Source organism: Poecilia reticulata, chromosome 9, assembly GCF_904066995.2.
Source record: "Poecilia reticulata chromosome 9, P_reticulata-male-v2, whole genome shotgun sequence".
In the NCBI taxonomy this organism is placed as follows: Eukaryota; Metazoa; Chordata; class Actinopteri; order Cyprinodontiformes; family Poeciliidae; genus Poecilia; species Poecilia reticulata.
In genome coordinates this window covers 12,874,848-12,901,290 of record NC_088838.1, presented here as the reverse complement: position 1 = coordinate 12,901,290, position 26,443 = coordinate 12,874,848, and the positions used below count along the sequence as shown (strand labels likewise).

The 26,443-nt window shown below is 40.2% G+C and overlaps 2 protein-coding genes across 6 annotated transcripts; both read right to left on the bottom strand.

The window, feature by feature from the left end:
• Nucleotides 1-847: 847 nt before the first annotated feature.
• On the bottom strand, nt 848-12,054 carry arid5a (AT-rich interactive domain 5A). Its single transcript, XM_008419067.3, has 8 exons — nt 11,447-12,054; nt 9,367-10,880; nt 8,087-8,157; nt 4,401-4,569; nt 4,249-4,301; nt 2,968-3,065; nt 2,718-2,877; nt 848-2,627 (listed from the first exon to the last, which is right to left on the bottom strand). Exons 2-8 carry the CDS (start codon nt 9,368-9,370, stop codon nt 1,413-1,415), a joined length of 1,770 nt encoding a protein of 589 aa, XP_008417289.1. The 5' UTR covers nt 9,371-10,880; nt 11,447-12,054; the 3' UTR covers nt 848-1,412.
• Nucleotides 12,055-12,144: 90 nt separating this feature from the next.
• dbnlb (drebrin-like b) lies at nt 12,145-25,548 on the bottom strand. 5 transcript variants are annotated; one of them, XM_008419068.3, is made up of 15 exons: nt 25,343-25,548; nt 23,792-23,847; nt 23,462-23,574; nt 23,304-23,378; nt 22,164-22,313; nt 21,305-21,382; nt 20,804-20,955; nt 20,667-20,721; nt 19,510-19,584; nt 19,138-19,261; nt 18,750-18,863; nt 17,559-17,639; nt 17,291-17,349; nt 17,129-17,216; nt 12,145-13,428 (listed from the first exon to the last, which is right to left on the bottom strand). In XM_008419068.3, exons 1-15 carry the CDS (start codon nt 25,423-25,425, stop codon nt 13,292-13,294), a joined length of 1,440 nt encoding a protein of 479 aa, XP_008417290.1. In that variant the 5' UTR covers nt 25,426-25,548; the 3' UTR covers nt 12,145-13,291. The 5 variants fall into 5 exon arrangements, with proteins under 5 accessions (XP_008417290.1, XP_008417292.1, XP_008417293.1 ...); XM_008419070.3 differs by lacking the exon at nt 17,559-17,639 and having other exon boundaries at nt 25,343-25,547; XM_008419071.2 differs by lacking the exon at nt 18,750-18,863 and having other exon boundaries at nt 25,343-25,547.
• Between the last annotated feature and the right edge of the window lie 895 nt (nt 25,549-26,443).

Sequence of the window (26,443 nt, the reverse complement as noted above, 5' to 3'; positions counted from 1 at the left end):
TTAGCTTACAAAATAGTTTCTAACAATCTAATTGTCCTTTGCATTTCATTCACTGCACAGTAGTAGGTACAAAATTCAAAGGAACTTCAAAACTGTAGTTGTAAATCTAGGTAGCATGTATTTATACCCTGAATGTCAGCCTTGTCATTGGAAAATCATTTGGACTCCTAAAGTTACTGCCCTCGATTGTCACACCCGAATTAGACATTAAAGGCAGAGATAAATAGACAAGAGTCTTAGAGATAGAAAGGAAAGGCAAAACTATGGTATTTTCCCCCTATTGGTCATATTTCACGACTATATTTAACCATGACATCACACTTCACTAATTTCCTAACATTCTGAACTCCTGCAACGCAGTCACGCGAACTGAAAATGAATTTTAATCCTCAGCGCGAAAATATTTACATTTCCGCAAATACTTCCTGGGCCTAAACGTGACGTAATTTTTTTTCTTCTTCTCAATTTTACTCTACATTTACAAGAATTTCTGTTATCGCTCCACTACTTCCAGCTGCTTTAGACCACAATGTGGCTTGCAGCATAATCTCATTTGTGTGATTTCCTCTTTCTATTTCCTCCTCATTGCTCTTGCCTAAGAATTCTTTGTTATTTTCACCACCGACGAACTTACTTCCCCCTTGCCCATGCCACAGCAGTGACGCTCAGCATGACAGACCACAGTGTCGTGTCGTAAGCTCCGCGCTGCAGGGTGTCTTTGTTCAACAGACAGGGTTCAAACTCAAGAGTAAAAAATGTGTTGGCAGAAACAAAATCTACAACGGCAACAGCAAATAAATCGGCCCTATTAAAAAACTGAACAAAAATTAGCAAATAAAAAAAAAACTGTTTTTAAAGATTTTTGTTTATTTCTTTCTTTTCACTTTCTCTTTTAAATACATTTTAACAACGGCAAATTCTGGCAAAGACATTTTTTTTTCTTTTTTACAAAATATTTAACACTGATAAAAGGTAAAAAAAAAAAAAAAAAAAAAAGCGACCACATTGTTTACTGTTCTGACTTTACAATACAGTACTAAAAACAACAGCAGAGTTGCTTTTTTTTATTTAAGAACAAGAACTGAAACAGTGCAATCAAATGTTAATGAGGTAAGGCTGATGCTGTGGATAAACTAACCCCTTTAAATACTAAACTTTTCCAGATGTGTGAATTGGCTGAAAAAGTATGACTTTTATTTTAATGTATAAAAAAGCATAACTTTGTGGGGGAACACAAAGACAGGATGAAAATAACGCAGTTTCAACATTTACATGATATAGACTCAACTGGCCTCGGTCTTAGCAGCTGTGGAGAATTGTTGCATTTCTAGTGGTTTTGTTAGACTAATAATACTGCCCTGATTTTCTCTCCTCTAGTTTGAAAGCTACTCTAATGTGTTCAATTGTCCTCCTCAAAGTTTGTGAGGATAAACTGAACTCATGGCAGGTAGCGGGTATCCGACTTGTGGACTTAGCAGAGGAATGGAGTAAGGGTACGGGTAAACGGCCGGACCAATGAGAGCTGAGTGACTCGGACCGACTGGCATAGAATGGTACATTAGCTGGGAGGAAGGGAGTCTCATTCTGTGGGGAAGGAGCGCCGGGTGTAACAGCTGATGATGCCGGGAGTCTCTTGCCGATTTGTCGTAACTGGACAGAACGCACGACGCCGGCAGGGCTGTGGCGGACTGAGACAATCCCTGCTGACTGGGAGGAACTTTCTGCTGCACCGTCCTTGACCTGTCCCTCTTCTCTGTCGGGTAAGACCATGGGGTCACGCCGCCCAGCTTCTTGGTGAAAGGCAGAGAGTTGTCCGTCTGGAGCAGCCTGCTGTGGAGAAGTTTGTAACCTGGTCGAATGGGAGAAGGCCGCAGCAGCTGCACGGATTTGGGAGTGACTTTGGAGAAGCTGGAGGTAGAATGCGAGAAGGAAGGCAATGAGTGGAAAGGGTTTGCGAAATATTTGCCGTGGACTTTGTGGTAAGGGTTCCAGGCTGAGTCTTTTCTTTGGCTTTTTACAGAGTCAGTAGTCGGCGTTTGGGAGCTGACGAGAGGCGCGTCTTTCTTCTGCTCCGATGTGCTTGGCGCCTGACCGCAGCTCATGGGTTTGTTGTCCTCTTGCACTTTGGCCGCGATCAAACAGTTCTCGGCCGATGTTGAGCTGGGTCTGGGTTTGTCCCCGCTGCCTGCTGGAGATTCTTCTGAAGAAACGGAAAGGGGGGAAGGACTGCGCGAAGAGGAGGAGGATAAGGGCAATGGAGAGCCTTCAGAGGAATTGCAGTTTCTGCTGGAAGAAGCCCTGGCTGGAGACTGGGAGCAGTGGATGACCGAAGGCCTCTCCTTGTCCTCTCTCAGGGAGCTCAGCGGTACACTGAGGCTGGCCTGAGCCATTCGCTTCTTCTTCTCCAGAGGAGAGATGACCTCTCCAGTAACAGAGGGAAGATGAGGAATCCAGTTGTTGGGAGCCTGCAGGACATGGCCGTTTACAGGGGGGCAGAAATCTCCAGCGGTTCTGCTCGGTTGAGGTCGCTCCGGGTGGCGTCTGTCAGAGCTGGGAGGCCAGAGGGCGAAGTGAGGACTCATCATTGATTCACTTGGGCAGACCACATCTTGGCTTCTTTGGGGCAACTTCAAAATAAGATAGGGAACATTTTGTTACTCACATGTAGATATGAACTTTTTTATTTTTAGATTTTAAGCAACGCTGTCCGCTCTTACCTCGGAATCCATTTCTCTCTCAGAATGACTCCTCTTCCTCTTTCCGTCAATCTTGTTCACTTTACCCTCCTGATTCCTCTTGTATGGCTTCCGCGGTTTGCTCGGAGGTAGAGGTTTGTCGTCCTCCCCTTTTATGTGTCTCTCAAACGGCAGCACCAACCTGTCGTACGGACATCGGATGTCAGGTTTACAAATGTCTTTTTAAAATTTTATTATTAATTTATTGACCACCTACATGAATCCTCCTCACCTCTCGTAGTGTCTCCGAGTGCAGGTAGCAGCGCTGGTGCTACCTGGGCTTCCTCCAAGCTCATCGTAGACTTTCTTCCAAAGGCGTCCAGTTGTCACCTGTTGATCAGCACAACGAGGTAGATTAAGTCTTTGATCAGAAACATGATTGTGAGTTTTTATGAACATAAACACATACTTAATTTATGCATGTGGTCTTAAAAACCTAGCAGTTAGTGATGCTAGCTCTATTTTCGGGGCTTTTAAAGCATCATTTTGCTCGGCGGTAGGAGGCGGTGCACCGTAGCTCATATTCCAGTCTGAAACACTAACTGGGAGCGGTACAGCTAAAGGTTCTGGTCAGCTTAATGAAAAGTAAGGCAGTATATGAAAATAATAATAATAATAATGTTAATCTCAAGTGCAGAAATTGACACCATTCTACTTTTATATTGGACAATTACTCTTCGGAAACCCTATACATAAACCTGTTCTGTACAACTTTCTTCTGTTATTTTCTGTGTTATAATAATTTCAAATAAAGAAGTACCTTTTTATGAAGAGAGCTGTTTTAAGATGGCAGAAATTTGCTTTCATCTCAATTACTCTATGAACGGCTTTAAGCTTCAGCCTGCTGGGACAAACTAACCTGGATTTATGTTCATAAATACGTCAGGGGAGTTATACAGTCCAGGTAGGTGATAAACTGCTTTCTAACCCTTATCGGAATCCTGAACCATCGTTTAAAGAGATGCATTCATTTAGAGAAAATAATAGCCTGGCCACCAAATTTAGGCTTGCGATAATTTCCAACTGTACCGGCATTTTGTAATGTAGTAATTCAATCGCGCATCCTGTGTTTGGGCGTTTTGGTATACGCGCTTGCTTTCAGAGCTATTTTAAAAACGTCTCACAGGAAGGTGGTGGCTGGCCATTCTTCAAAAGCCACGTCAGTTGGCTCACTTTCCTGAAAGAACACTTTTTATTTTTTCAGATTGAGCAAATGTGAGCGGCCTCCTGTTGTTGTGTTTACACCCCTGGAGCAAAGCGTCGGTGGTCAACTTTAGCCCAGTTTGGTTCCACGTACATGCGAGTTTCACTCTCGGTACTCACCCGAATGCGGCGACACCAAAAAGAACATAATCTGAGAGCTTAGACAGATATATTGTCCCACCTCCCCTCCCCCCATTGTGGTTCCACTGTGACCATGTTTCTGCATCATAGCATGACCAATTAGGTGTTTTCCAACACTAACCAGTGAACACTGAGCCACTACAAAACAAATAAGTAACATATTACTCACTGATTCATATCCCCCGAGTTTCTCAACAGCTTTGTAGATCATCCAGAGATCAACTAGAAATGAAAAAAAAAAAAAAAAAAAGCATCAGAACCAACATATTTTAATGCAAACTTTGTGTGAATAATGAATCTTGATCATTAAGATCTACTTACTCTGTTTAAAGCCAAGATGGGGAATCCTTTCTATGGGTGTGCCCTTGTCTTTCATAAAACAGTGCAAACTTGCTACAAATGCTTTCTCCTCCATCGGCACCTTACTAGTCCCCGTTTCTTCCTCGCATTCAGTCGTAGAGTCGTGAATTTCGATAATGCAGGGAGAAGCCTGATGGGGAAGGGGGGGAAGGAAGGGAAAACAAAAATCATAAGTTCATAGAGCGCGACACCGAAGACTGAGCTGTGCATTGTGTAGGACCTCAATTTACAGTTGAATGCATCATATTATAGATGAGAAAGAGTAGTCATCTCAAAACACACAAATGTTGAAATGAAACATCAAAATCAGAGAGTAGGGTTTTACCGCTACTTTCAATAGATAACCGCTACACATCCTGTCTGGAGAGAAAGCTGCAGACTTGTGGGGTTTTTGGTCTAGAGTTGTCAGTCAACGGTAACACGGATGGCACTTTGAAAAACAAGCTGTTGCCAAAAGACTATATAAGTGGTGGAAAATAAACTTTACTTCTCGTAGGCCAGATGTTAAACAAAGACTGAATGAGGTTTTGTCACATCAATCACATTTGGGCTGGTTGTTGTGTTATGCTTTCTTTTTTATACAGAAAACTAGTTGGGGTATTGGTATGACAACTGTAAGCCACCAAACATTTTTATTTGCTTAAAATTTACAACAATTCACAAACACAAAATTTTAAATATATTCATGGTATTTTAACAATTACCTGTAGAAACAAGATTTTATTAGTTTTAAAAATTTGAGGACTTATAAGAAGCTCATTGCTCTGCAGCCTTTTTTCTGAAAGTTAAATCATTTTTTTTATATAAATAAATAAAAAACATACTCTATGATATAGAAGATCAAAACACATCTTTTTTTTTTTTTTTTTTTTTTTTTAGAAATTCCAACCACGTATGACTAACATTTGGCTTACGTGTCTGATCACATACACGCCGTTCCTGCTGTCAGAGAAGCACCAGGGCGAGCAGCCGCTGACATGAAAGAATAATTAGAGCAAACTCGATTGCAAAAAATTCCAACGGACTCTCTAAATTCTGCTCCTGCGTACGGTAAAGTCATCTTGATTGGTTTGGCTCTTCTCCTTTTGAGGTTCAGTTTCTTGTCAGCAACCACCAAACCACCCACTCTTGAGCGACATCTCCACACAGCCTTGCATGTTTTTTTTCTGTAAGCCTCTTCAAAACGAAGATGCATGATTTGCCTCGTCGGTGACGTTTTGAAAAATAATCACTTTTTAAAATTAGTTATGGGAGAGTATCTAACGAAGAACATCACTAAGCGAAACATGATTAAAGAGCTGTTGCACTAAGGGCGGAACCACTTCATAATCAGTTTATGTTGTTTGATGTTTTGGGGGGTTTTCTTGGTTACCACCAAGTAAAAAAAAAACCCCAAAAAGAACAGCAGTATAATTTCAGTTTACAATAAAAAATATGTAACATGATCTAATTGCTTTGCATTAAACAATAATAATTAAAAAAAACAGCAACTGTTTCTACTGCTGGAAAAATAACATCCTACAATGTTCTGCTGCATCAGGACCAGATGTGTGCTGTGAGATCGCATCAAGTCTTTTTCCACATCTCCAAATGGACACTCGGATGAGATCAAGCTTTCCTATTGTAGGCTATATGCGATATTCTAGTAACGGTTGTGGGGAAATCGCTGTAACATTTGGCGGACATGCTGCAGGACGCGTCGACGTGCCCAAAACCGTAAGTGACAGCTTTGAAATGGCTGGTCGAATGATGTGTGCTTCAGCGTAAAGAGCTCAGGAAGGCAGCGCGTCTTCCTACAACACTGAAACTCGAGGCAAATGTGCAGCAGGAAGACTGAGGTTTTTTTGGTTTCATGCCATCACCGTCTGCCGTTTTCTCAACCTAGGATATTTCTAAAAGGAAGAATTTGTGGTGGATTGCAAGTTTTCTGTCGGTCAGCTGGTAACAAATAGAGGGCCGGGGAGATGCTACAATACTCCAGTTCTGGTGTCCTGCAACTCTTGAGATGTCTTTTCTTCAACACACCCGACTCAAACAATCAGCAGGACTCTGGAGAGATGTTATTATTATTATTATTATTATTTTTGCAATTTTGAAATTGGAACCACATACAGAATCCCCAGCTACAAATAAACCCGCCGAGATATTTTCACCGTCTTCTCACTCTCAGCACACAAAACAGATTACGACGACCTCTGCCTGCCTCACATCCACAAACATACCGTCACCGAAGTGAAATCAAAAGATTTGAAAAATTCACGCTTCATATTCAAATGTAAACTCTCACATCGCCGCCTCCCCGATCAAATTTCGCCAGATTGGATCGTCAATATTTTACTTTGACTCATCAGGCCCAGAAGCTGCTATTTCTGCGGCGCTCATTGTACAACAAAACAGCGAGAGGCGGTTTCATATTGAATCAAGTTCCTCTATGTGGTTCCTGGTTCCGAGAAGCAAACCTCTAGAGTGAGTAATAGTGAAGGTGCAGAGCTCCAACTAAGACAGTCCCGACTGAGTCACAGCGCAGCGGCCGACGTCGGTGTTCCCAGCTAAACGGGGAGCAGCTCTGACTTTTCCACTGTTGTTGTGAAAATGTTCGCGATCAGATTTCACACCGTGCCGGTTGTGAAAGCAGAAAAAAAAAAGAGGAGACTTTACAAACCACCTTAGGGTTTAGATTAAGCTTTCAGGACACTGATTGGAGAGTTAAAAAAAAAAAAAAAAAAGAAAGAAAAGAGGATACTTTTTTTTCCGGCACAAACAAAAAAATCTGATTAGAAACCTGCGTGAAATTCACCTACACTCACAAAGGGGCCGGCTTTACTTTCAACCATTGTTTTCTCGATCTGATTCACAAAAGTTTCGGGTTTATGCATCGACGGTTGCCTACAGGAAATGTCTGTGCTAGGAGCCACATACTGTAGCCCCCCCACCTTTTTTTTTTTTTTTTTTCTTCTTCTTCTCGCAGCTCTCGGTCCACACCGCAGTGAAAGAATATCATTGTGAAACGCTCGTTTGATTTTCACTGATGAAATTTTTTTGGAAAACTGTGTGGGTGATGATGTCAGTGAGTTGTGTTTGCGATTCTCACGATGACTGTGATCGGCGCTCAGGATCGATGCTATCTGGAGGGCAGAAGTCACCGCAGAAACCGCCGGGCTTTCAACTCGACTTGGCCTTGGAAATTTGATGAGCTAATTTATGCTTCTCATATTGTACCTCTCACTTCAGTTACCAGAACAGCGCCGTTGAGTTTCTTTATGCGCAATAAAATATTGCAAGTGTGTTTTTTTTTTCTTCTCTCCCTCTCTCTTTCTCTCTCTTTCTGTCTCTCTCCCTCGCTTTCTTTTTTGTTGATTCTTCTTAGAATACAAAGCAGAAGCATGTTCCTTGTACTCATTTCACAATCAGTCAAAAAAAAACATGAAACAACTGTACACACACACACACACACACACACAATCAGTCCATCAAACTGCTACTTAAATCGAGCAAAAAGGGGAAATGAAAACGCAACAGATAACACATTCTGAGCAGTCATGTCTGTAGTGACAAATTAACTGTAACTGCAGGAAACTGTCCAGAGGACCAACTGACAGGGGCTTTTTTTAATTTTTTTAATTTCTTTAAAATTTTATTTCTGGTACCTGTTTCGCTCTCGCCTTGTCTTCATCGCTCCCAGCTGTTTGTTGTGATGCCTCGCTCTGGTCCTCTTCAGCTACACCGCACACACACACACACACACACCGACAAACACAAAGGAAGGAGAAGTCACCTAACTGTGTGAATCTGAATTCAAAGAAGCGAGCACTTCTTCATTTCGAGAAGGCTTCTAATTAAGAAAAGATTCGAAATCAACGTGTGCGCGCGTTAATGGTCAGGTTACTGATCGACACACACAGATACACAAGAAGTAATCTGTAGAGCATATTGTTGACAGAGTGTGATATAAAACCACAGGTTGCAAAACCACTTCCTGCTCAAGAACACCACCGCTTCAATGCTGCACTGTATGGTATTGTAACTAAGAACGACAGCAATCTGGGAAATGGAGAAATCCAAAAATACATCATAATGTTTGGTCATTATCTTCATTATCTTCTGTATTTTGGTCACAAGAGAAGAGATGCGGTAGGTTATCTGTGATATAAAACTATTTTATTGTCCTATAAAGTTAGATCCTCGTCTTTTGAGAATGAACTCGCTCCCGTCGGAAGAATCCAGCGTCGCTAACGTTTTAGGGGGAAACTGAATGACAAACTCTTAAAGAGGAGAAATCAAAAGCCTGGGAGCGAGACGCAGTTCTGAGAAAGAGATGCCACTCTTCACCAGCCATCACCTCGACACCCTGTGAGCCCTCCACCCACGGTGATATATTTTTTTTTCTTCTTCAAGGCAAAACCAATATGCTTCTCTTTTGAGATCACTTGTTTCCTGTGCTTGTGGCTTAAACCTTTAATTCTGCTTTCAGTGGCCTCTTACTTCTCCATTTTAGGGCGATGAAGAAATATTCTTAATACAACATTTCACAACTCGCTGAATTAAATGATTAACTTTAAGTCTGACTTTTTTTACTGGACCGTTTGAATCATTGCAATCAGACAAACTTTTACTTTTTATATTCAAGTTTCAATGAATAGGGAATTTTTTTCATTTAATTTTTTTGTGAAGTCAACATTATAGAAAATGAGTGAAGTGTGAAAGTATAAAGTCAGCTCTATGTATGTATTTTTTCAAATATACATTATTCAGTTTGCATACATATACACACACACATATATATAAATACACACAATACTTGTACCAGTTAGCAAATTTACTATGACACGCCATTGAACTACTCTACCTCTATCTAACATTTCAAATTATTCACACATATGAATAACGTGTGTGCTGTAAAGTAAATAATAATCAAGTCTCTACTCACCCATTTCCAGCAGCCGTCCTCAACTCTGTGACTCGCTGTGTTTTGTGACAGTAATTCATGCGACAGCCTCTTCAACTTCACACCACGAAATAGGAAGATGTCTCTGCGGGACAGTTTCATTGGTTGACTGATGATGCCATGACAGCGAATGAGGCTGGGAAACTGAGTTTTTTTTCTTCTTCTTTTCATGCCAAGTCTCACAGTATTAGTTCTCACCATGTGTGTCATCGTCTGATATTCAGATTTGAAAAAAAAAAAAAAAGAAAAGCTGCTGTGTTAAATTATTAAACAGCAGATTAGAGTCGGATTTGAACTATTAATGGAAGAAAAGCAATTGTGTCTTTTCAGCTTTCAAGGGATGTCAAACTTGATGTGTGTCTTTTGGGTGATCATGACATACACATTTATTGTACGTTACTACAGTTTTAGCAAATGTAAGCAAATAATTTAGAAGACTTCTTTGACAAAGACTTGATTTTCACATCAAAAAAGAACAGAAGTTTGCAAACCTGTAATAAAAAGGCAAACAACCGCACGGTTATATTGAAACTGATTCTTCTCAATTGGAGCAAAACCAGACCTATTATTATAAGCACACACAGCCCTGACTCAAATTCAGCAAAATTGTCTGAATTTGAGGAAGCGAAAGCAGCACTCAACCGATGTCCAAATAAAGGTCTGCAGAATGTCAGTGTTACATTTCCTGGATATCTATTAAAACAAATATCTACTTCTACATTTATTCTTCAAATAAAGGAAGCCGGGGCGTAACGCAGTGTCGCACACGGGCCGAGTTTAATGTTTAATAAAAGCGCAGGAAGGCAAAGGTTTATGCTTTCACTCTAATAAAACGGGGCGAAATGTACATCCTGCTTCTTTAGTGGCCAATAAAGCAGTCAAATTCTGACGCGTGTTTGAACTTAGATCACCTTTTCTGATGACATAGAAAATGCAACTGTTTGGATCTTATGCTTTCAGGTGCAAGCATGGAGTTTCTGAGTAATTACGCCCAACATGAGATATGATAAAAGTTGTGAGACTTGCTGAGCAGATGCTGCATGCATTGAAGTCTTCACATTTTTAAGGAAGAGAGATCTTTCTACTTCTTCAAAACACTTTCTACTGACTGTTGCCCGTTGATATTGGTTAAAAATAAAATGCCAAGATAATGCAGAAGCAGCTTTTTTTTGTTTTTTTTTTCCACATGATATGAGCAGAAAAATGTTTTTAAGTGCTGCCAAATATATCGTCTTCAGAGTTTAAGGTGACGGAAAGCGTGTCGTTAAAATACAAAGAAGATGCTTCCAAGAAGAGGACAGGCATTGGACAACATTTTAAAAAGAATTAAAAATGTTCTTTTTTATTTTTATAGTTGCATTTTCCTTCTACTTTCCTCTGGCCGCCTCTAACTCTGCAGATTAAGACGAGTCGACAGACAACACCCGGCTCCATCCACGTTTCCTCCGCGTGTTTTTGATCTCTTCGAAAAGGGGGATGCCCTGCTCTTCCATCTGCTGCGGATAGAGATTGACATTTCTGAAAAAAAAAAAATTAACATCTAAAATGTCAGAATAAGCAAAATAATCTGCAAATGGTCTAATGCTCAGAGCAGAGGGGGAAAAATGTTTTCACTAAAGAAAAATATATTTTGATTGCAAATTGTACTTCTACTGATACGAAAGCTCTACTAACCACCTGAGATCAGTTGATAGATCTAAAAAAAAAAAAAGACATCTATATGCACTGAGTCAGTAAGTCAGCTGTTACCTAAAATATAGCACATGATTTAGCTGTGATTATTTTTTCCTCTTATCTCACATTAAAAACTTTATTCCTTGTAATTGTGTCAATGTTTTTGAAGAACTCGTGAGAAATTCTCTCTCTCTCTGTGTTCTTCAGCCGACAACAAATGTGAAGCTGATGAGCAAAACAGAGGCTGCAAGACCGAGAAAATCCCCAAGCCATTCATTTCAGACTTTCAGTAGCATAAAGCATGAGGTTGAGGTGAGGACAGAGAGCTCTAAATGAGAGCATGAGGACTGAATATTGTGATTTTAAAGATGCACGGCATGTTTCCAACCTGAAGTTGACTCAGTTTACTGGGAACGACCTGCAAAGAAGAAAAAAAAAAAAAGGGTTTTAACTAGGACATGAGTCTTCCAGTGTTGGGTCGTGAACAGGGTTAAAAGATTACATCTTCAGAATTCGGCGTGCATCTGTGGATAATTTAACACAGACAAGAACACTAGCAGTGGGAGGTGATGTTTCTGTTTGCTGTTCGTTTCTAACTCGTGTAGGTGCGCGCTTGAGTGGAATTTTATTCTGAAACTACACCAAGCTGATTTATTTCGGGCCAACAGTTTACATTGGCGGAAAAGATTCAAGCTGGAAGCTTGAGATTAACGACGACCTTAAAGGGTCACGGAAGGAAAACAAAAGGAGAGAAGCGGGATGCGAGCGGGTGGACATAAGGCCAATTTTTACTCCTTGGCTGTATATGTTTATTTCCTTTATCTGCACCATTTAGCTGGCAGATGCAAAAGCAGATAGGTAGAATCTTATTTTCACGTGAAATTGAAACCTAAGCGTTTAGAGGTGAATTCCCCAAGTGTTACCTCATTCCAGGAAACGGACGGTAGAGAAAATACTCAGACTGTGCATACATCTGAGTTCCTGTTAAACCTCTGAAAATCCCTTCAGCTTTCTATATTTCAACCCCCCTTTTTTTCTTTAACCTGATCTAGATTGTATAAATGCAAACAAACAAAAGTAGCAGAATTTGGTTACTTCTTTTATTATCAAGAATCTCTGCATTACAGTAGACAGTCGAAAACAAATACCATGAATAAAGCATCAACACAATGCCCTTCTCTATGTATGATCAGTCAAATTTTTTTTGCATGATTAATAACAAAATGAAGTTGCATAAAGTCCGATGAAATGATTTAAAATGAGGCCAAACATTGCACTTTCCACCCTTTATCACGGCACACCAATATCTGCTGTGCACTCAAATTCACCTTCAGTCCGTTGAGGATCCATTAAAACAAAAAAAATAAAACGCTGACTTTTATGTTCTTCCCCAGCTTTTCCCTGAAAAGTTACACATGCTGAAATTATGCGGCCAAAAATGAGGAAGGACTTGAAATGAAAACTGCCGTTTACTCACAGTTTAAAGTCAGGAACTTGACCGTGTTATGCACTGCCCCGAATGAAAACAACCCAGAGCACAGCAAGCATCACCTGTTGGTTTAAATATTCACTTCCACCACTGTCAGAGTAAAAAAAAAAAATTAACCCGAAAAAACACAGGATAGAGGTTCAATCACATAAAAAAAAAAAAAAAAACGGATAATTCAGTCTGCCGGTATAAGAAGGCAAAAAACAAGGCGGAAATAATTAGGCTGTTTGTGGTACCGTCATCTATTCTTTTCTCCTGAAATGGGAAAGGACATTTGCTACAAATACATCAAATATACCTGAAATCAAAACGAAGCCACTTTTTTAAGGAATGTGAACTGGAAGTGGTGTTATCGATGCCCACAGCTGAAATTAAGACTCACGTACTGCATCACACTGACAAATAAATACACTTCTTTTCTCAGGGGGGCAGAGAGAGGACGAGGAAGCTTCGGGTTGGGTCTATGGGTCTTCACAAATCCATAAACGACGCCATCAGCTGCTTACAGTATCAACAATTTAAATGGAACTGCGCTCTAAGATTAAAAAAAAACAAACAAAAAAAACCGCCTGGCCCACAGTTACCATGCTCATTGGTCCGGGGGATGCGGAGAGACTCGCTTTGCTCATTTTCAGCCTGATCTAGAGTGTGTGAGGACTTCTTTTTTTTTTTTTTAAACTGCAAAAGTCCTCAGGAGAGACCGACCGATGTCGTCCTACGTAGCCTGGCCGACGATCCGCCGGGCTACATCAGCTCCACGTAATTGGCCGGGAACATCCCGAAGTGGCCGTCCGGACCGAATCCCCGCCACCAGCCCTCGTCGATCATTTCGATGCCGGTGATGACATCGTCCGGGTCGAACGAGATCTCGGTGTCGTCGGCTGAAAAGAGCAGAGAAGGAGCGGCGCGTCAGCATGAGCAGACGTAAAGCTGTGGTTTTTGACGGGCCTCATGTGCTGCGTGTAATCAGCAGAGATCAGCGTCTCTGACGGTATGGGGGACATTAGTAAGCACATGGTATGAGTCACCAGCACCCACATCACAAAGCTGCATTCGTGCTGGACAATAACTATGAGGGGGTTTGGTGCAAAATATGCTGCTCAACAACATTATCAACTAAAATAAAATAAAAAAAATCTACTTGTTTTTTTGCCCTCTAATCACATGCAGCTATTGTCTCTTCACCTCCCAGATACCTAGAACATGCAACTGAAAGGAGAAGTGATGAAACGGCGTGGTCACCCAGTCTTTGAGAAAATAAATGTGCCCTTCACTTCTCAGAAACATTTTTACATTAAAAACAGCTAGATGTGTTGGCGATAAAACCTGCTGTCCTTCTCAGCAGTTTTCCCACATCAGCCTCTGTTTGCAAAAGATGAAGCAGTGACACATAATGGAGTCACTGGTAAATATCGTACTTTCAAAATCTGAGAGAGGAAAAAAATGGTTTGTAGACTTTTAAGGTAATATTGTAATAGAAAGAGTTTTTCCTGGCTGTGTTAAGCATCCTGAACTGTAACAGTCCATTAATTACAAGCAGTAAATCTGCTAAAGGAGCAGCTGGAGCTCAACTCCAGATAACTGGTTTATGATTAATTAAAAAGCTAAAAGCAGTCTAATAATCTGCACAATAAGCACTTGAAAAGCAAAACAAACTTAGGCGGCGTTCTGTATATGTTTAAGTTTTTATACAAACACTGTAGAAAATATTTTTCTCTGGAATTAAAATCAGTTTAGCAGCACTTCTTTTACGTTAAAGCGATTAGATAGTCTTCCACATGCTTTTTTTTTTTTTTTTGCTTTAAATGCCATTTAAAACTGAACTTGTTATTTTTTCCCCTCTGATGCAGAGGCTGAGTGGAAACCTTAGGAGGGCGCTAAAGATAAAACTGTTACACTTGCAACATCCCTCGGTGAAATTCGCACCAGAGACTCGGTCTGTAATTTATGTTCTCCGTTCCTAACAAATGTCAACCACAAAATGCAATTTACCAAAAAAAATAAAAATAAAAAATTGGCACAGAAATAGTTGATTTCTTAAGCTGTGGTGAGAGAATGAAGTTCTGGGTAAATAGTCAGACAGCCTGTAAGTCACCATGAAGCTCAATAACCACATTCATCTTCCAACATCTGGCAGCATTTAAGTAGTCATCTGTTCTCTGGTTTACCAGCTCCGTCACTGATAACCAGCCACAAATAAATCACATTTATTTATTCTAAATGGTACTTGGTCTTTAGCACATAATTGGCCCGGTTATTTCCCCAGACCTTTTTCCTTCAAGCTGTGCTTCTGTGCGCTACGTTAATGGTTTTCAATCACACTTTGAAGCATAAAGGTAGATGCTTCAAACAGCTGAAGTAACAATCTCCACCACTCATTGTGGATGTTTGCAAACGTAAGCGTTTTCATGTCATTGTTAATCATTGCCAGGATCATTTAGTTCTTTTTACAAACAGTAAACGCTGCCGCGTTTCTCTTTTTGAGAACGGACGAAGCTCAGCATCACTTATCAACAAATAGTACAACGTCAAGCTGAGCACAGCGGTCTCATAACAAACCCAGACGGTGGCCGTCTGAATCTGACCCAAACGCGTTTCAAAGAGACGGCCCCGATTAAAACGGCCTTCCTGTTGATCGTCGGCTGGGGCACATTGTGCCAGAAAATAATCGTGTGCAACATATGATTATTAGAAAACATCAGCTCTCATACTGTAAAATATTTGATTTTAAATGTTGGGTTATAGGACAGAGTTTATATTTTATTAGCAATATATATTTTAATTTGAAAGGAAGAAGGACCCATTTATTAAACTTGACAAAATAAAAAACAAACATGTTCCTCATTCCAATCTAATCGATAAGAACTGACAAAAAAACCCCCCAAACATGTACATCATCAAAACAGTTCACAGAAAATATTACACTTGTAAACCGTATTGATGGTGTACATGTTATGTTTATTTGGTCGGTTCTGACCCATTAGATTGCATTGAGGTTTGCCAGGTTACTAAATGGGTCCAAGTCTAAAACTGTCTTGATAGTTGGGGGTCCTATTAAGTGATATGAAGATTTTTTTTTTTTTGTTGAGAAATTTGAGTACTTTAATTGGTAAACAAGAAAAATTAACTAAAATAAAAACTATTAAAATTTTCCTTTTTTTTTTTTTTTGGGAAAACTAATTACTAAATTGTATCCTGCAAGTATCTAAACTTTGGGATTTTGTTCCATTTGGCAGAGTTCGAACACAACTGGCCTAAGTTGTACTTTCGTAGTTTACATCAAGTATATATGCACAGCTTAATAATATCACACCACTGTTACACAGTTTTTTTTCACAGCTACTAATTGGTGACAGTCTTAAAATAGAGCAGCAGAGTGTGGTGCAGACTTGACACAAAGAGCTTCGTATAAAGTCAGTGGAAACATCCTTTTTGGGAAAGGGTCTGATGTTTTAGAACTGAAGTTTTGTGGTTAAACCACTATGAGTATCATTTCTTTCTTTTAGGTTTAGTTCTGCGTATTCCTTTTATATGTAAATGCAAAAGATATACAATTATTGCTATGAGTGTCGCAGTTCTTTACAGATTGGCTGTAACCATAATTACTAAATATTTTTAAACTATTTTAAAATCACAGGTCTTAGAAATATGAATAAAAATATTAGTTGGCAAGAAAAAAAAAAAAAAACTAGCCCAGTGGCATTTCTGAGTTTGTTGCACGACTTCTGCTGCTTGACCTGAGAGAGTTAAGATCAGAGTAATAGTTCCCCAACCTAAATAACCGCCAGCCTACAAACAACCCTGCAGCTGCTGAAAGGAGAACATTAATAGGCAAATTAGAAGTGCCTGGATGCTAAGATGACACTGAAGTTTTTCTGCATGTGTGCCCAGCAGTATTTGTTTTAATTTGGAGGACTTATCCTTGCATTTTGTCTAGGTTTGCATTGAATTGCATTGGAGCTTGGTGCAAACGGTACCAAACTGATGCAACAATAGGCTTGTGGCTAAAAATCTTTGAATGCGGTTTACCAAAACTGCTGATATATTTAGCTTGAGAGAGAAAAAACTAAAGTTCGTTTTATATTTAACAAAACTAAAGAGGCGTCGTTAAACATTACTAAGGCAATGGCGTTTTAAATGTCAGCTTAGTACACTACAACCATTGTCTGTAACGATGTGAAGACAATAAGCTGAACCGAGCAGTGCTAGCTAGCTAGCAAATGTCAGCCTGTTTTGCTTCTATGACTCTACAAAACAGAAGAATGAAAAGATTATACTTTACTTGAAAACTACAATTATATTTAGCAAGTTTATTTCATATTCTTGCAAAAAATATATATATATATCGATATTAGAGCTAACATTATTATGACTGTAATAATCAATGTTATATTACTTTAGTAGCAGGAGGAACACATGTTGCTCTTCTGTTTTAAATGACAGCATTTACTTTTACATTTTTTTTGTAAATGGTACTTACAAGAAATGTTATTTCCACCCTAACAGGCTGTTTAAATGACAGTCAGTAGTAACTCAGCACAGATGTAACCCATCCTTTTATATTGCATTGTGACAACTCACCAGCCTGATAGTCATATAATGCTCTGGCACAGATTCCTCTGTCTGACGTTTCCTCTACAGTCATTTCATAAGAGTTACTCTCATCGACCTGCAAGAGAAAAGACATCAACTCAGGTACGTCTTATGGCAAACATGTCTTTCTGCAGAGAGGAGAACACCAACCTGGGCAGGCTCTTCATACGTTGTTTCTTCAACATACGAGTTAGCAGCTGGTGCCTCCTCTGGGGGAAAAAAAAAAAAAAAATACAAAAACATAAAAAATGAAGTACTGCGAGATTAGGGACCGTCACCTGCCAGCAGGTGGCAGCACAAACAACCAAACAGGGAAAAAAAAAAGCTACTAGTTATTTTATTCGTTTAAATAAATGGCAGGGTTGTGAAAACTGATCAATGATGGGTTAAAGGTGATGGGAAATGAAATGAACCCCACCTTTCCTCTCTTCCTGGGGAGGAGTCTCCTGCTCCTGCTCATCTTTCTCAAATGTGGCCTGCTCATCATTCAAATCCGGTTCTTTAGCACCCAGAACACAAGCACAGACACGCATGTAGACAAAGGAGCACATTCACAAGTCCACACAGGTTCAACGCCGCCACCGGACCCACTTAGAGCGTTCGTTACGGTTTTGTTGTCAAAAGACAATTAGTTAATAAAAACAAAAAAAATAACATAGGGAGTCCACAGGATGAGCTGAGCGTAAAGCGTGACGAAGAATGAAAATTAACATCATGAGAAATGTGGAGAGGATGACAAATATGACGAATGAAACACAGAGGTTTTTGTCTGTAAAAGCCGGAACATGAGTTACACCAGTCATTTGCCGCATTAAGCTGTAACACTGCCTTATTTCCAATACTGACGTGTCAGAGCGGCAGATTCTCATATCGAGAAGAATCTTTGAAAAATCTGAAAGGTGTGGTGTGCTGCTGTATTCAGCCCATCTGACTCAATACTTTGCAGAATTGCATTTCACTGTAATAACAGCTTTCAGAGTATGTCTAATAGATTTGCACATCTGGTGGAAATATTTCTCCTCATTCTTTGCAGAAATCTCAAGTTCTGACAGACTAGAATGGAGAGCAGTCTTGCCGCACATTCAGGCCTGGGCCTTTTGCACCAGAGTTGCCATGGAAATCCTGGCTGCTTGTCGTCCTGACCTGCACCTGTCAGTTTAGGTCGACAGCCACGCCTGTTTGCATTTTCAGAAGATGGACTGAACATGTACTGATTTATAGCTTTAAATTTCCCCTCTGGGCCGTAGGTGAACTGTATTTACTAATATGGTGACTTACTAATTTACTGGTTGCCCTGGATGCCATTTTGTGTCATCAGAATAACGTGGGCTGAATACAAATCAAATCCCACACTTTCACGTTTTAATGTGTGAATCAGCCAAGTGTTATTTTCGATGAAGGCCATTTTTGGGAAATATTTTACTCAGGAAGTTGATTCTCAGTAATAAATCAATCAAAGCAGTGGGTGTGAGTAACATCTCAGATTTCCTGTCACTTTTTGTTTTGCAACAATTACTTTTGATATGACTTGGGTTTAGATGAAGGTGTGTTTCAGTCTTCCTGTCAATATGTGTATGTGTGTGTGTGTGTGTGTGTGTTAAGCTCAGACCTGTGGCACGAACAACAGCAGCTGGCACAGGAGAAGGAGAAGCTTGGCGCGGAGGTGAGCCGGCTCGCTCAGATTCGTACGCTTGCTTAGACAGAAAAGGGCTTCGAAGTCGCCCTGAGCAGACGAAACAAACACACCCCCCAAACACAGGTCCACAAATGGATGAGAGAGAAGACAAGGCGGAGGCAGACTCAGCAGAGGAAGAGACACGGTTACGGAGACAGAGTTAAGTACGACCATGAGGCAAACTAGACAGTCTGATGAAAAGCTTCGAGTATGTACAGTCGCACCTACCACTCCCTGACGGCAAGTCAAGAAAGTATTACGCTGATGCAAGGTTGGCTGGGGCAAATTAAGCAAGCCGTTACCGCTTCTGCTGGGGCAATACCTGGCTGAGGGCTGTCGGGGGCAGCAGAGGGAGCGTCCGAGTCGCTGGGAGTCTCTCCTCGCTCCCGCTGCTTGAACATTTCCCTGGGGTTCACGGCGCGTTGAGAGATCAGAGAAGCCGCTTCCTACAGAGGAAAAACAAGAGAGAAAAAACATTTTTAAAATACGACAAAACACCTAAAATAAAGATTCATTAGTAGGCGAAATAGAAAAGATTATTTTTTTTTGTTTGTTTTTTTTTTAAATTTGTGCTGAAGATCTAAACTGGAAAAAGGAAGCAGAGCTTTAAAGATGTGAAGCTTAAAGAGAGTGAGAGCCGAGGGAAAAGGTGCTTCAGGAGAGACGGGGGTTTTTTTTGGGAAGGAAAACTCACGTTGGCTTTCTCCACAGAGTCGCCTCTCCTGACTGCTTTCCTCTGAGCTGCATCGTTCTGCTGCTGCTGCTCCTCCTGATGGTGTTGATATTAAATTTGGCACGACTTTCACAAGATGTGTGAACTACGTCTCTGGGTCATTCCGCCCCTTCGCCAAATCACACCACTGAATTTTACCCACAATCACCATTTCGCACTCAGATTATTTAGCAATTTAAAATGGTATCAGTTTTCCTCTTTGTAGAAATAAGTAAATATAATAATTGGTGAAGCATGGATCAGAAATTTCTTGGGCGATGCAGATGTTCTGAAGAAAACTGGGGTTTGTGAAAGAAGTTGCTGCGCGACGTTATTCCCGTCTATGGAATAGACTGGATTTTTATTAAGCTGAAAAAAGTGTTTTGATGCATTTAACAAGTTGTACTTTTAAAAGATTGAGCTAAAAATCAACACAGTAAGTCAAATGGTTCAAAAGAGTTCTAATTTCTAATAAAAAAGGTTAAAAAAAAAATAGAAGATATTTTTCAGAAAACTTGGCATCACGCAGCTTCTCCACTGGTTTTGGCTTTGATCCATATTTATTAGAGTCACACAAACATGTTTGATAGCAGACATCCAGTAAAACGTCGTAAATCGTTTTAAATGTAAATCATTAATTAAAAGTGTGTGCCAGTGATCAAGTCTGTATGTGTGCGTTTGTCTGTGCCAGTGTGACTAGAAGTCACTTGTAGTGTTATATTTTCTTTTTTTATTGAATATCCATTTTTTATAACCTGCCGAGAGACTGCAGATGAGATTTAGCTTATGCCAGAATCCATCAAATGGTGACATTTATGTTTGAGCTGCACACAGTCCCTTTTTTAAAGAAAGTTTACTTTCATTATTAAATGATTTATTGTCAAAGCGAGGGCAAAAATTTCCACTGTCAATGTCATAAACATCCTGCAGGAGGCGCTGCTATTTTTTCACTGATCAACCCAAACCAAATCAACACGGGTATGAAATGGCGAAGCAGGAAAATGCCCAGCACTCCTCAGCTACCAAAACAGTGTTTTATAGTAAACCAACTCCACTTAAATAAGAATCTGTTGTTCATCCCAGTCAGCAGACTGAAGAGCTGAAAAGCATTTGGTCGGCTGTCAGGGTCAGACACTCACCCAGCGTTGCTTTTCCTGCTCTTTGCTCTCGGCTTCCAGCTGCTGCTGATACTTCCTGCCAGGAAATAAACAAGGAGGACAATCCTGTTAAAAGATGCTGTTACAAACAAGCCAGAACCAGAGCACACGCTGCCTACTTTTGTTGATCGATTTGAGAAGATCTCTCCTTGTCCCTTTTGTCCCTCTGCACTGCCTCTTTGGTCTCTCGGTCTTTCCTCTCCCTCTCCAGCTTTTGACGCTCCTCCTCGGCCTTGCGACGGTCCTCCAGGCGACGTTTCTCCTCTTCTTTCTAAAAAAAAAAAAAAAAAAAAACCCCAACAGATCAGAATTTGTTTGAAATTTTACACCATTAAAAACAGAGAGAGAGAGTCTCATCACTACAATAAACAACTTCAACCTCAAAAACCTGTAGGAGTTTCAATATAGTTCAAATATTTAGCCCTTCCTTTTAGGCCAGGATAGGAACTTGGACGTTTTTTCTTTTTTCTGTACACAAAATGTTTCCATGGTGCCAGCCAAGCAGATTCAGTGTGCAAGCAGAATCTGCACAAGACTGATGTTCAGTTGATGAAATCGCCATCTGAGGTCAGAGCGAACCTCCACAGATCTCCATGGAAACGGTTCTACAACTGACGTACCTCTGCCTGTGCCCAGAAGTTGTCTTTATTGGTCTTCCTTATTTCTGACATGGCGTTGGTTTTCTGGTACACTGAACCCTGAGGGGAGACAAGAGCATGCACAAAAAACTGTGTAAGCATAAAACAGATGCATAAAACCCACAGTGATGCAAAGTGTTTGTTAAATCAGACACCAAAGCACCTCACCTCTATGTTTTAGCTCTTTTAGATTCATTAAAGCTGCAGTATGCAACTTTTATAAAAGCGTGTTTTTTGTTGTTGTTGTTTTTTTTACATATTTGTTAAAACTGTCACTATTTTATGACCGTATGAGGAAGATAACATGTGAAAAAAAAAAAATATCAAGCTCCTCCAAACCCTCTTAGTGCCAAAGACAACCAATCAGAGCCAGGGGGAAAGCATTAGTGCCGTCTGTCACTTTTGTGTACGCGCTGCTAAATGTGCAAACGGCAGAGGCACAAGAAGAACTGCTCATCTGCTGTCATCGGTGGCTAAGCTAACTAGCCTGAGCATTCGTGAAAGGCTCCGTTATAGGGAGAGAGCAAACAGAGGGTCCGAGCAGTGCATACACAAGCGTGATTGACAGTACTGAGACCCTCCTGGCTCTGATTGGTTGTTTCTGACCGATCTGTATTTCTGCTGATTTTTTTCACAGATTATCTGTCTCATCCTATACTTTTATGACGTAGTGACAGTTTTATTAGATATGTAAAAAAAAAAAACATCTTTCATAAAAGTTACCTACAGCAATTTTAAAGTAAAATATACAGATATATTTTATGTTCTACATCTACACTGTGTAATGACAAAAATGTGTCGAGATCTCTGTACGGCTCATGCTGTTGGGGAGGGAGCGTACCACGGGCCCCTGAGGGCCGCTGTCCTGGAAGCGATTGGAGGCTTCTTTGTGGAAGCTGTAGTTGGCTCCTGAAGCTTTGGCCACCTTCTGCATGATCGCCTCAGGCTCCACATCCTCATCTGCTCTGGCATTGATGGTGACATGGGCCCCCTGAAGCCGCGGGAAAGAAAAAGACTTCAGACTTTAAAAGACTTTAAATGTTGCAACGAGCAGCCGCCATGCGAATCAAACAGAAAGTAAGTCACTTTCAGAAAGACCAAGACTAACCAGCTCAATCCAACTGAGAATGTGTGGCCAGACATGATGATGAGATTGAGGCGTTAGGTCGGGGTGCACCGATTGCAGTTTTCTGGCCGATCACTGATTGTTAAAAAGCCTGACCAATTTAAATTTTGACTAATACCGATTTGAACGGCACATCTCTAGTATTTTGAAAACATTTCCGTCTCCAGAGGCAAAAGACGTACCTCAAAAGATTTGCAAAAATTATTTTGAAAACCATGAATCATTTCCTTGAACTTCAAAAAGTGTGTGTTACTTTGTGTTGATCTATCGCTTAAAGTATATTAAGGTTTACAGTTAAAGTTAATGTAAAAATGTTCTAGGGCTTTTCCAAAGCCCCAAATTGTTTACTGCCATAATCTTTTCAGAAACTACAACTTTTAGCAGCAGAACTACAAACAGAGCTAATATTGCACAACCTTGAGGCTAACTCACTTCTACCAAAAGAACTGGATGCAGTGATAAAAAGGAGGACAATTTTACCCCTTTTTGTTTAGTATCATTAGGTAGAATCATAATCTTAATTTAGACATGTGACTACTACATACCCAGACGTTAAGAAGTGCAAACTTTCAATAAACAATTAAGATTCAAAAAGCGTTTTTGCCAATCCTGTGTTGGCAATTTTCTCAGCAACTGTGCTGACAGAAAATGATGCAGGATAAAACTACATGCCTTTTCTGACATTTTGCACCAACGACAAGGTGAAAAAAGTTAAGCTAAAAGATAAATACATAATATTTGTCTTCCACAATACCCGTCACGGAGTTATTAAAATCATTTTTTCACTGTAAAAAAAACAAAAAAACCCAGAAAAATAGTTGCATATTTCACGTAGCCTCAAACATTCACCATTACCTTGAGGAAATTGGCCATGGCGCTGACGTGGTTTGCACATATTCCCTTCCTGGCATCTTTTACACCCTCTCCGGTCTGAAACGTAAACCATTATCGAAGCGATTAACGAGCGCTAACGAGATTTAATTAAACGCAGGACAGAACCATGCATCACTAACCCAGTTGATGAGGACATATTTAGGCAGACCGGAATTGGGATCCTGGACCCGGCAGAAAGCGTACATCACTTTTCCACTGTTGAGCTCCTCAACCAGCTCCTCCAGGCCTCCATCTGATACACAAACATTGTGGAAGAATTCGATGGCTTCTTGTGGTTTGTTGTGTAACTGTGGACATATTTTCCCCCCCTCTTGCAAATGTTGGGCTTTAGAAAGCAAAGACCAGCAGTTCTTTTGTGCTCAGATTCAAGCACCACGACTGCAGCAAGCTGACAAGAGACATTCCTGCACGCATTTGATAACAACAACAACAACAACTGGGTTATTTACCTCCTTTTTCTACCAGGCGAATGTCATTGCTGTTTCCCTCGTAGGTGAACAAGGCCCTGTGGAAAACACAAGGACGTACAGCGTTTTATCACTCATTAACCCATTTTAAGCATTCATGACACTTAAGCCCCTCTTCACACAAGATCTTTTAGGGAAGTGGAGTTGTGTAAATACGGCTGCTGCAGTTTTAATCCTCTTTAGGAACAGACATGTTAGTAATCTTCCTAGGCTGCTGGCCTTTGTCTTAATTGAAGGTTTTATATAATTTTATTTGCTTGGCGAATCAAACTACTCTTGAGCTCTTTGTGTGTTTTACATGAAGCAGAAAAATGAAACGCAGATGACAGAAGTATCTGCCAGGTTTTAACTAGAGATGCATCAATCACACAGACTGAGTCACTGAAAGTATTCAAATATCATTTTAAATACTTTTCATAAATATGAATCAACACTAAAATCTTCCCCTAAATGTACATGTGCATCAACCAACAGCTTGGTGTTATACTAAAGTACCAAAGTAACCATTTCAATGGAATAATCTTATAAATGAATTCATTTTCTGTTGGATTTAAAATGTCTATCAAAGCAAATGGGTCACACTTTTCTTTTTTAAAGTGACATAGTCCATAATGGGAGACAAAAAAGCGGAAAAGTAAAAGAAAAATCAGAAATCGGTATCGGACAGGGGAAGCCAGATCAGTGAAGTTTCTAGTTTTAACCAAAGACAAACACTGAAAATGCATTTCCTTCCTATTTGCAAAGTGCAAACTACTTCTTCATAGAATCAGAAACCAGCTCTCTCCGAAAGTAGTCAAAGCAAAGTCAGATCCCTATTCTCCTTTTGTTTCACCCAGTCTGCAAAACATAACGGGAAGAAAAATAACTAGAGTAACTGAATAAGTGAAAGAGAGCTGTAAAAAGATCAAGAAATGAAACACAGGGAAACATTCAGAACATACATTTAGAGGGAGGACCGAGCAATAAAGGATTCCCTGAGCCATTTCCCCTTTGGATTAAGTAATTCGGGTCAGTGTTGAACACTGCAGCGGTCATCAACAGGTTTCTATCTAGAGGCAGTGTCAGCGCTGAGAGGTTTGTTATCTGAAAGAGGAAGTCTCTCAATTTGCCTCGCACATAGTATGTTTAGCCTCTATCTCGCCAGGAAGTGGGTGAAATAGGTGAAAGTCTTACCTCATATACTTCATTAGATCATTTAACAAGTGCTACAAATACACATGAAGTAACATTTCACTAAAATTACACGCTTCCGTGATTACCAGGTATTAGGTTAGCATATTCCAAACCTTGAACATTCCTGCCAATCAGTTATCAGCATGATAATTCATCCCATGAGAAGAACTCTAATTTAAATTGAGGTTATTATTATCATAAATTCCAGCAGGCAAATACAAATAGAAATCAAGTTACCGTGTAAGTTAAATCAAATTCAATGCAACTTATTTGACGACACACTCAAAGCTAGCAAACATTGTAAGCTAACCCGAACCTCTTGTGAGGCGCTAGCGCCGCTTTAAAGGTGGTGCCTCTTACCAGTTCGTGTCGGATTTTTCATCTACTACTTCTTTATAGGCAGCTGTTAACGCAGGGCCATTTTTGCTGAGGTTAACAGCCATCGTTTTTGCCGAGTACAGCTAGACAGCTAGCTCTCTGCGGGCTGCGCCCTTCCTACAGGAGGAGTGGCAGCGACGCTGACTTTCAGCTACATTCGCCCAGGGTGTGCTCCATATTAGGCGCCGCGACTCCCGGATGGAGGGGCTCTTCAACACGTTTGCGCTTGATAATATATATGACTGCAATTTTATGTCCTGTCCGAATCATTTCTAAGAAGCACCGCTTTGTTTCTCAAGAGAACTGGTTTATAGACGAATATTTCCCTTTTTAAATAATTCTGGCCCCCGTAAAAGCCGCGCATGCCAATTTGTTAATCAAATGTACCCCAGTGTGAGTCAGTAAAAGATAATCAGTGGCCCTCTACAAACAGACACCCCTGGGCAAGAAGCGTTTTAAAGGCCCCCCGAGTTATAAAAACTAAAGACACTTCAAATAAAGGTTCGTGCTGAACCTGCAAAAGTATTCACTATATATTTCCCCCCCCCCAACTACAAACTTCAGTGGATTTTATGTGTTATACAACACAAGCAGCACAACTACACAAATAAAAACATAAACAACTATATAGTCAGCTCCCTCAGTCAATATGTGTAAAAGGACTTAATTAGGATTTTTTTTTTTTACCAATTTTCCTTGGAGAAATTTGTGTTTCAAAATAGCTCAAGCCCAGACTGGCTGGCAGTTTTGAAGTCCCCCCGTTGGTTCTCAATTGGATTTCAGTGAGGACTTTGATTAGGCCGTTCTGCCATATGAATACGCCTTGATCTGGCCAGGGGACGATAATCTTTACTATTCAAATAGTTTTTATTTGTACTTAAATACAAAAATTATATAGAATTGAGGAACACTGAAAATAATACACAAGGTTTTAAAAAAACTGCCAATAAAAAAAATAGTTAGCTTTATGGTAAAGTTTAAGAACCACAACGGCATTTCTTTTATTATGTAGCAAAGCAATCATTTAAAATGAGAAGTACATTTTGTTGAGGGAAAAAAAGAGAAAGATTTAAATAATTTCAG

Bases quoted from the DNA above. Each gene is read 5' to 3' on its own strand.
- arid5a (XM_008419067.3), bottom strand. The intron at 4,302-4,400 runs GTAAGTAGATCT...TTTCATTTCTAG, and splicing joins CCATCTTGGCTTTAAACAGA to TTGATCTCTGGATGATCTAC. The intron at 2,878-2,967 runs GTGAGGAGGATT...TCCGTACGACAG, and splicing joins ACTCGGAGACACTACGAGAG to GTTGGTGCTGCCGTTTGAGA.
- dbnlb (XM_008419068.3), bottom strand. From the start codon at position 25,425: ATGGCTGTTAACCTCAGCAAAAATGGCCCTGCGTTAACAGCTGCCTAT. The intron at 18,864-19,137 runs GTATTGCCCCAG...TCGTCTGCTCAG, and splicing joins CCCCGACAGCCCTCAGCCAG to GGCGACTTCGAAGCCCTTTT. The intron at 17,217-17,290 runs GTTGGTGTTCTC...TTTCTCTTGCAG, and splicing joins CGTATGAAGAGCCTGCCCAG to GTCGATGAGAGTAACTCTTA.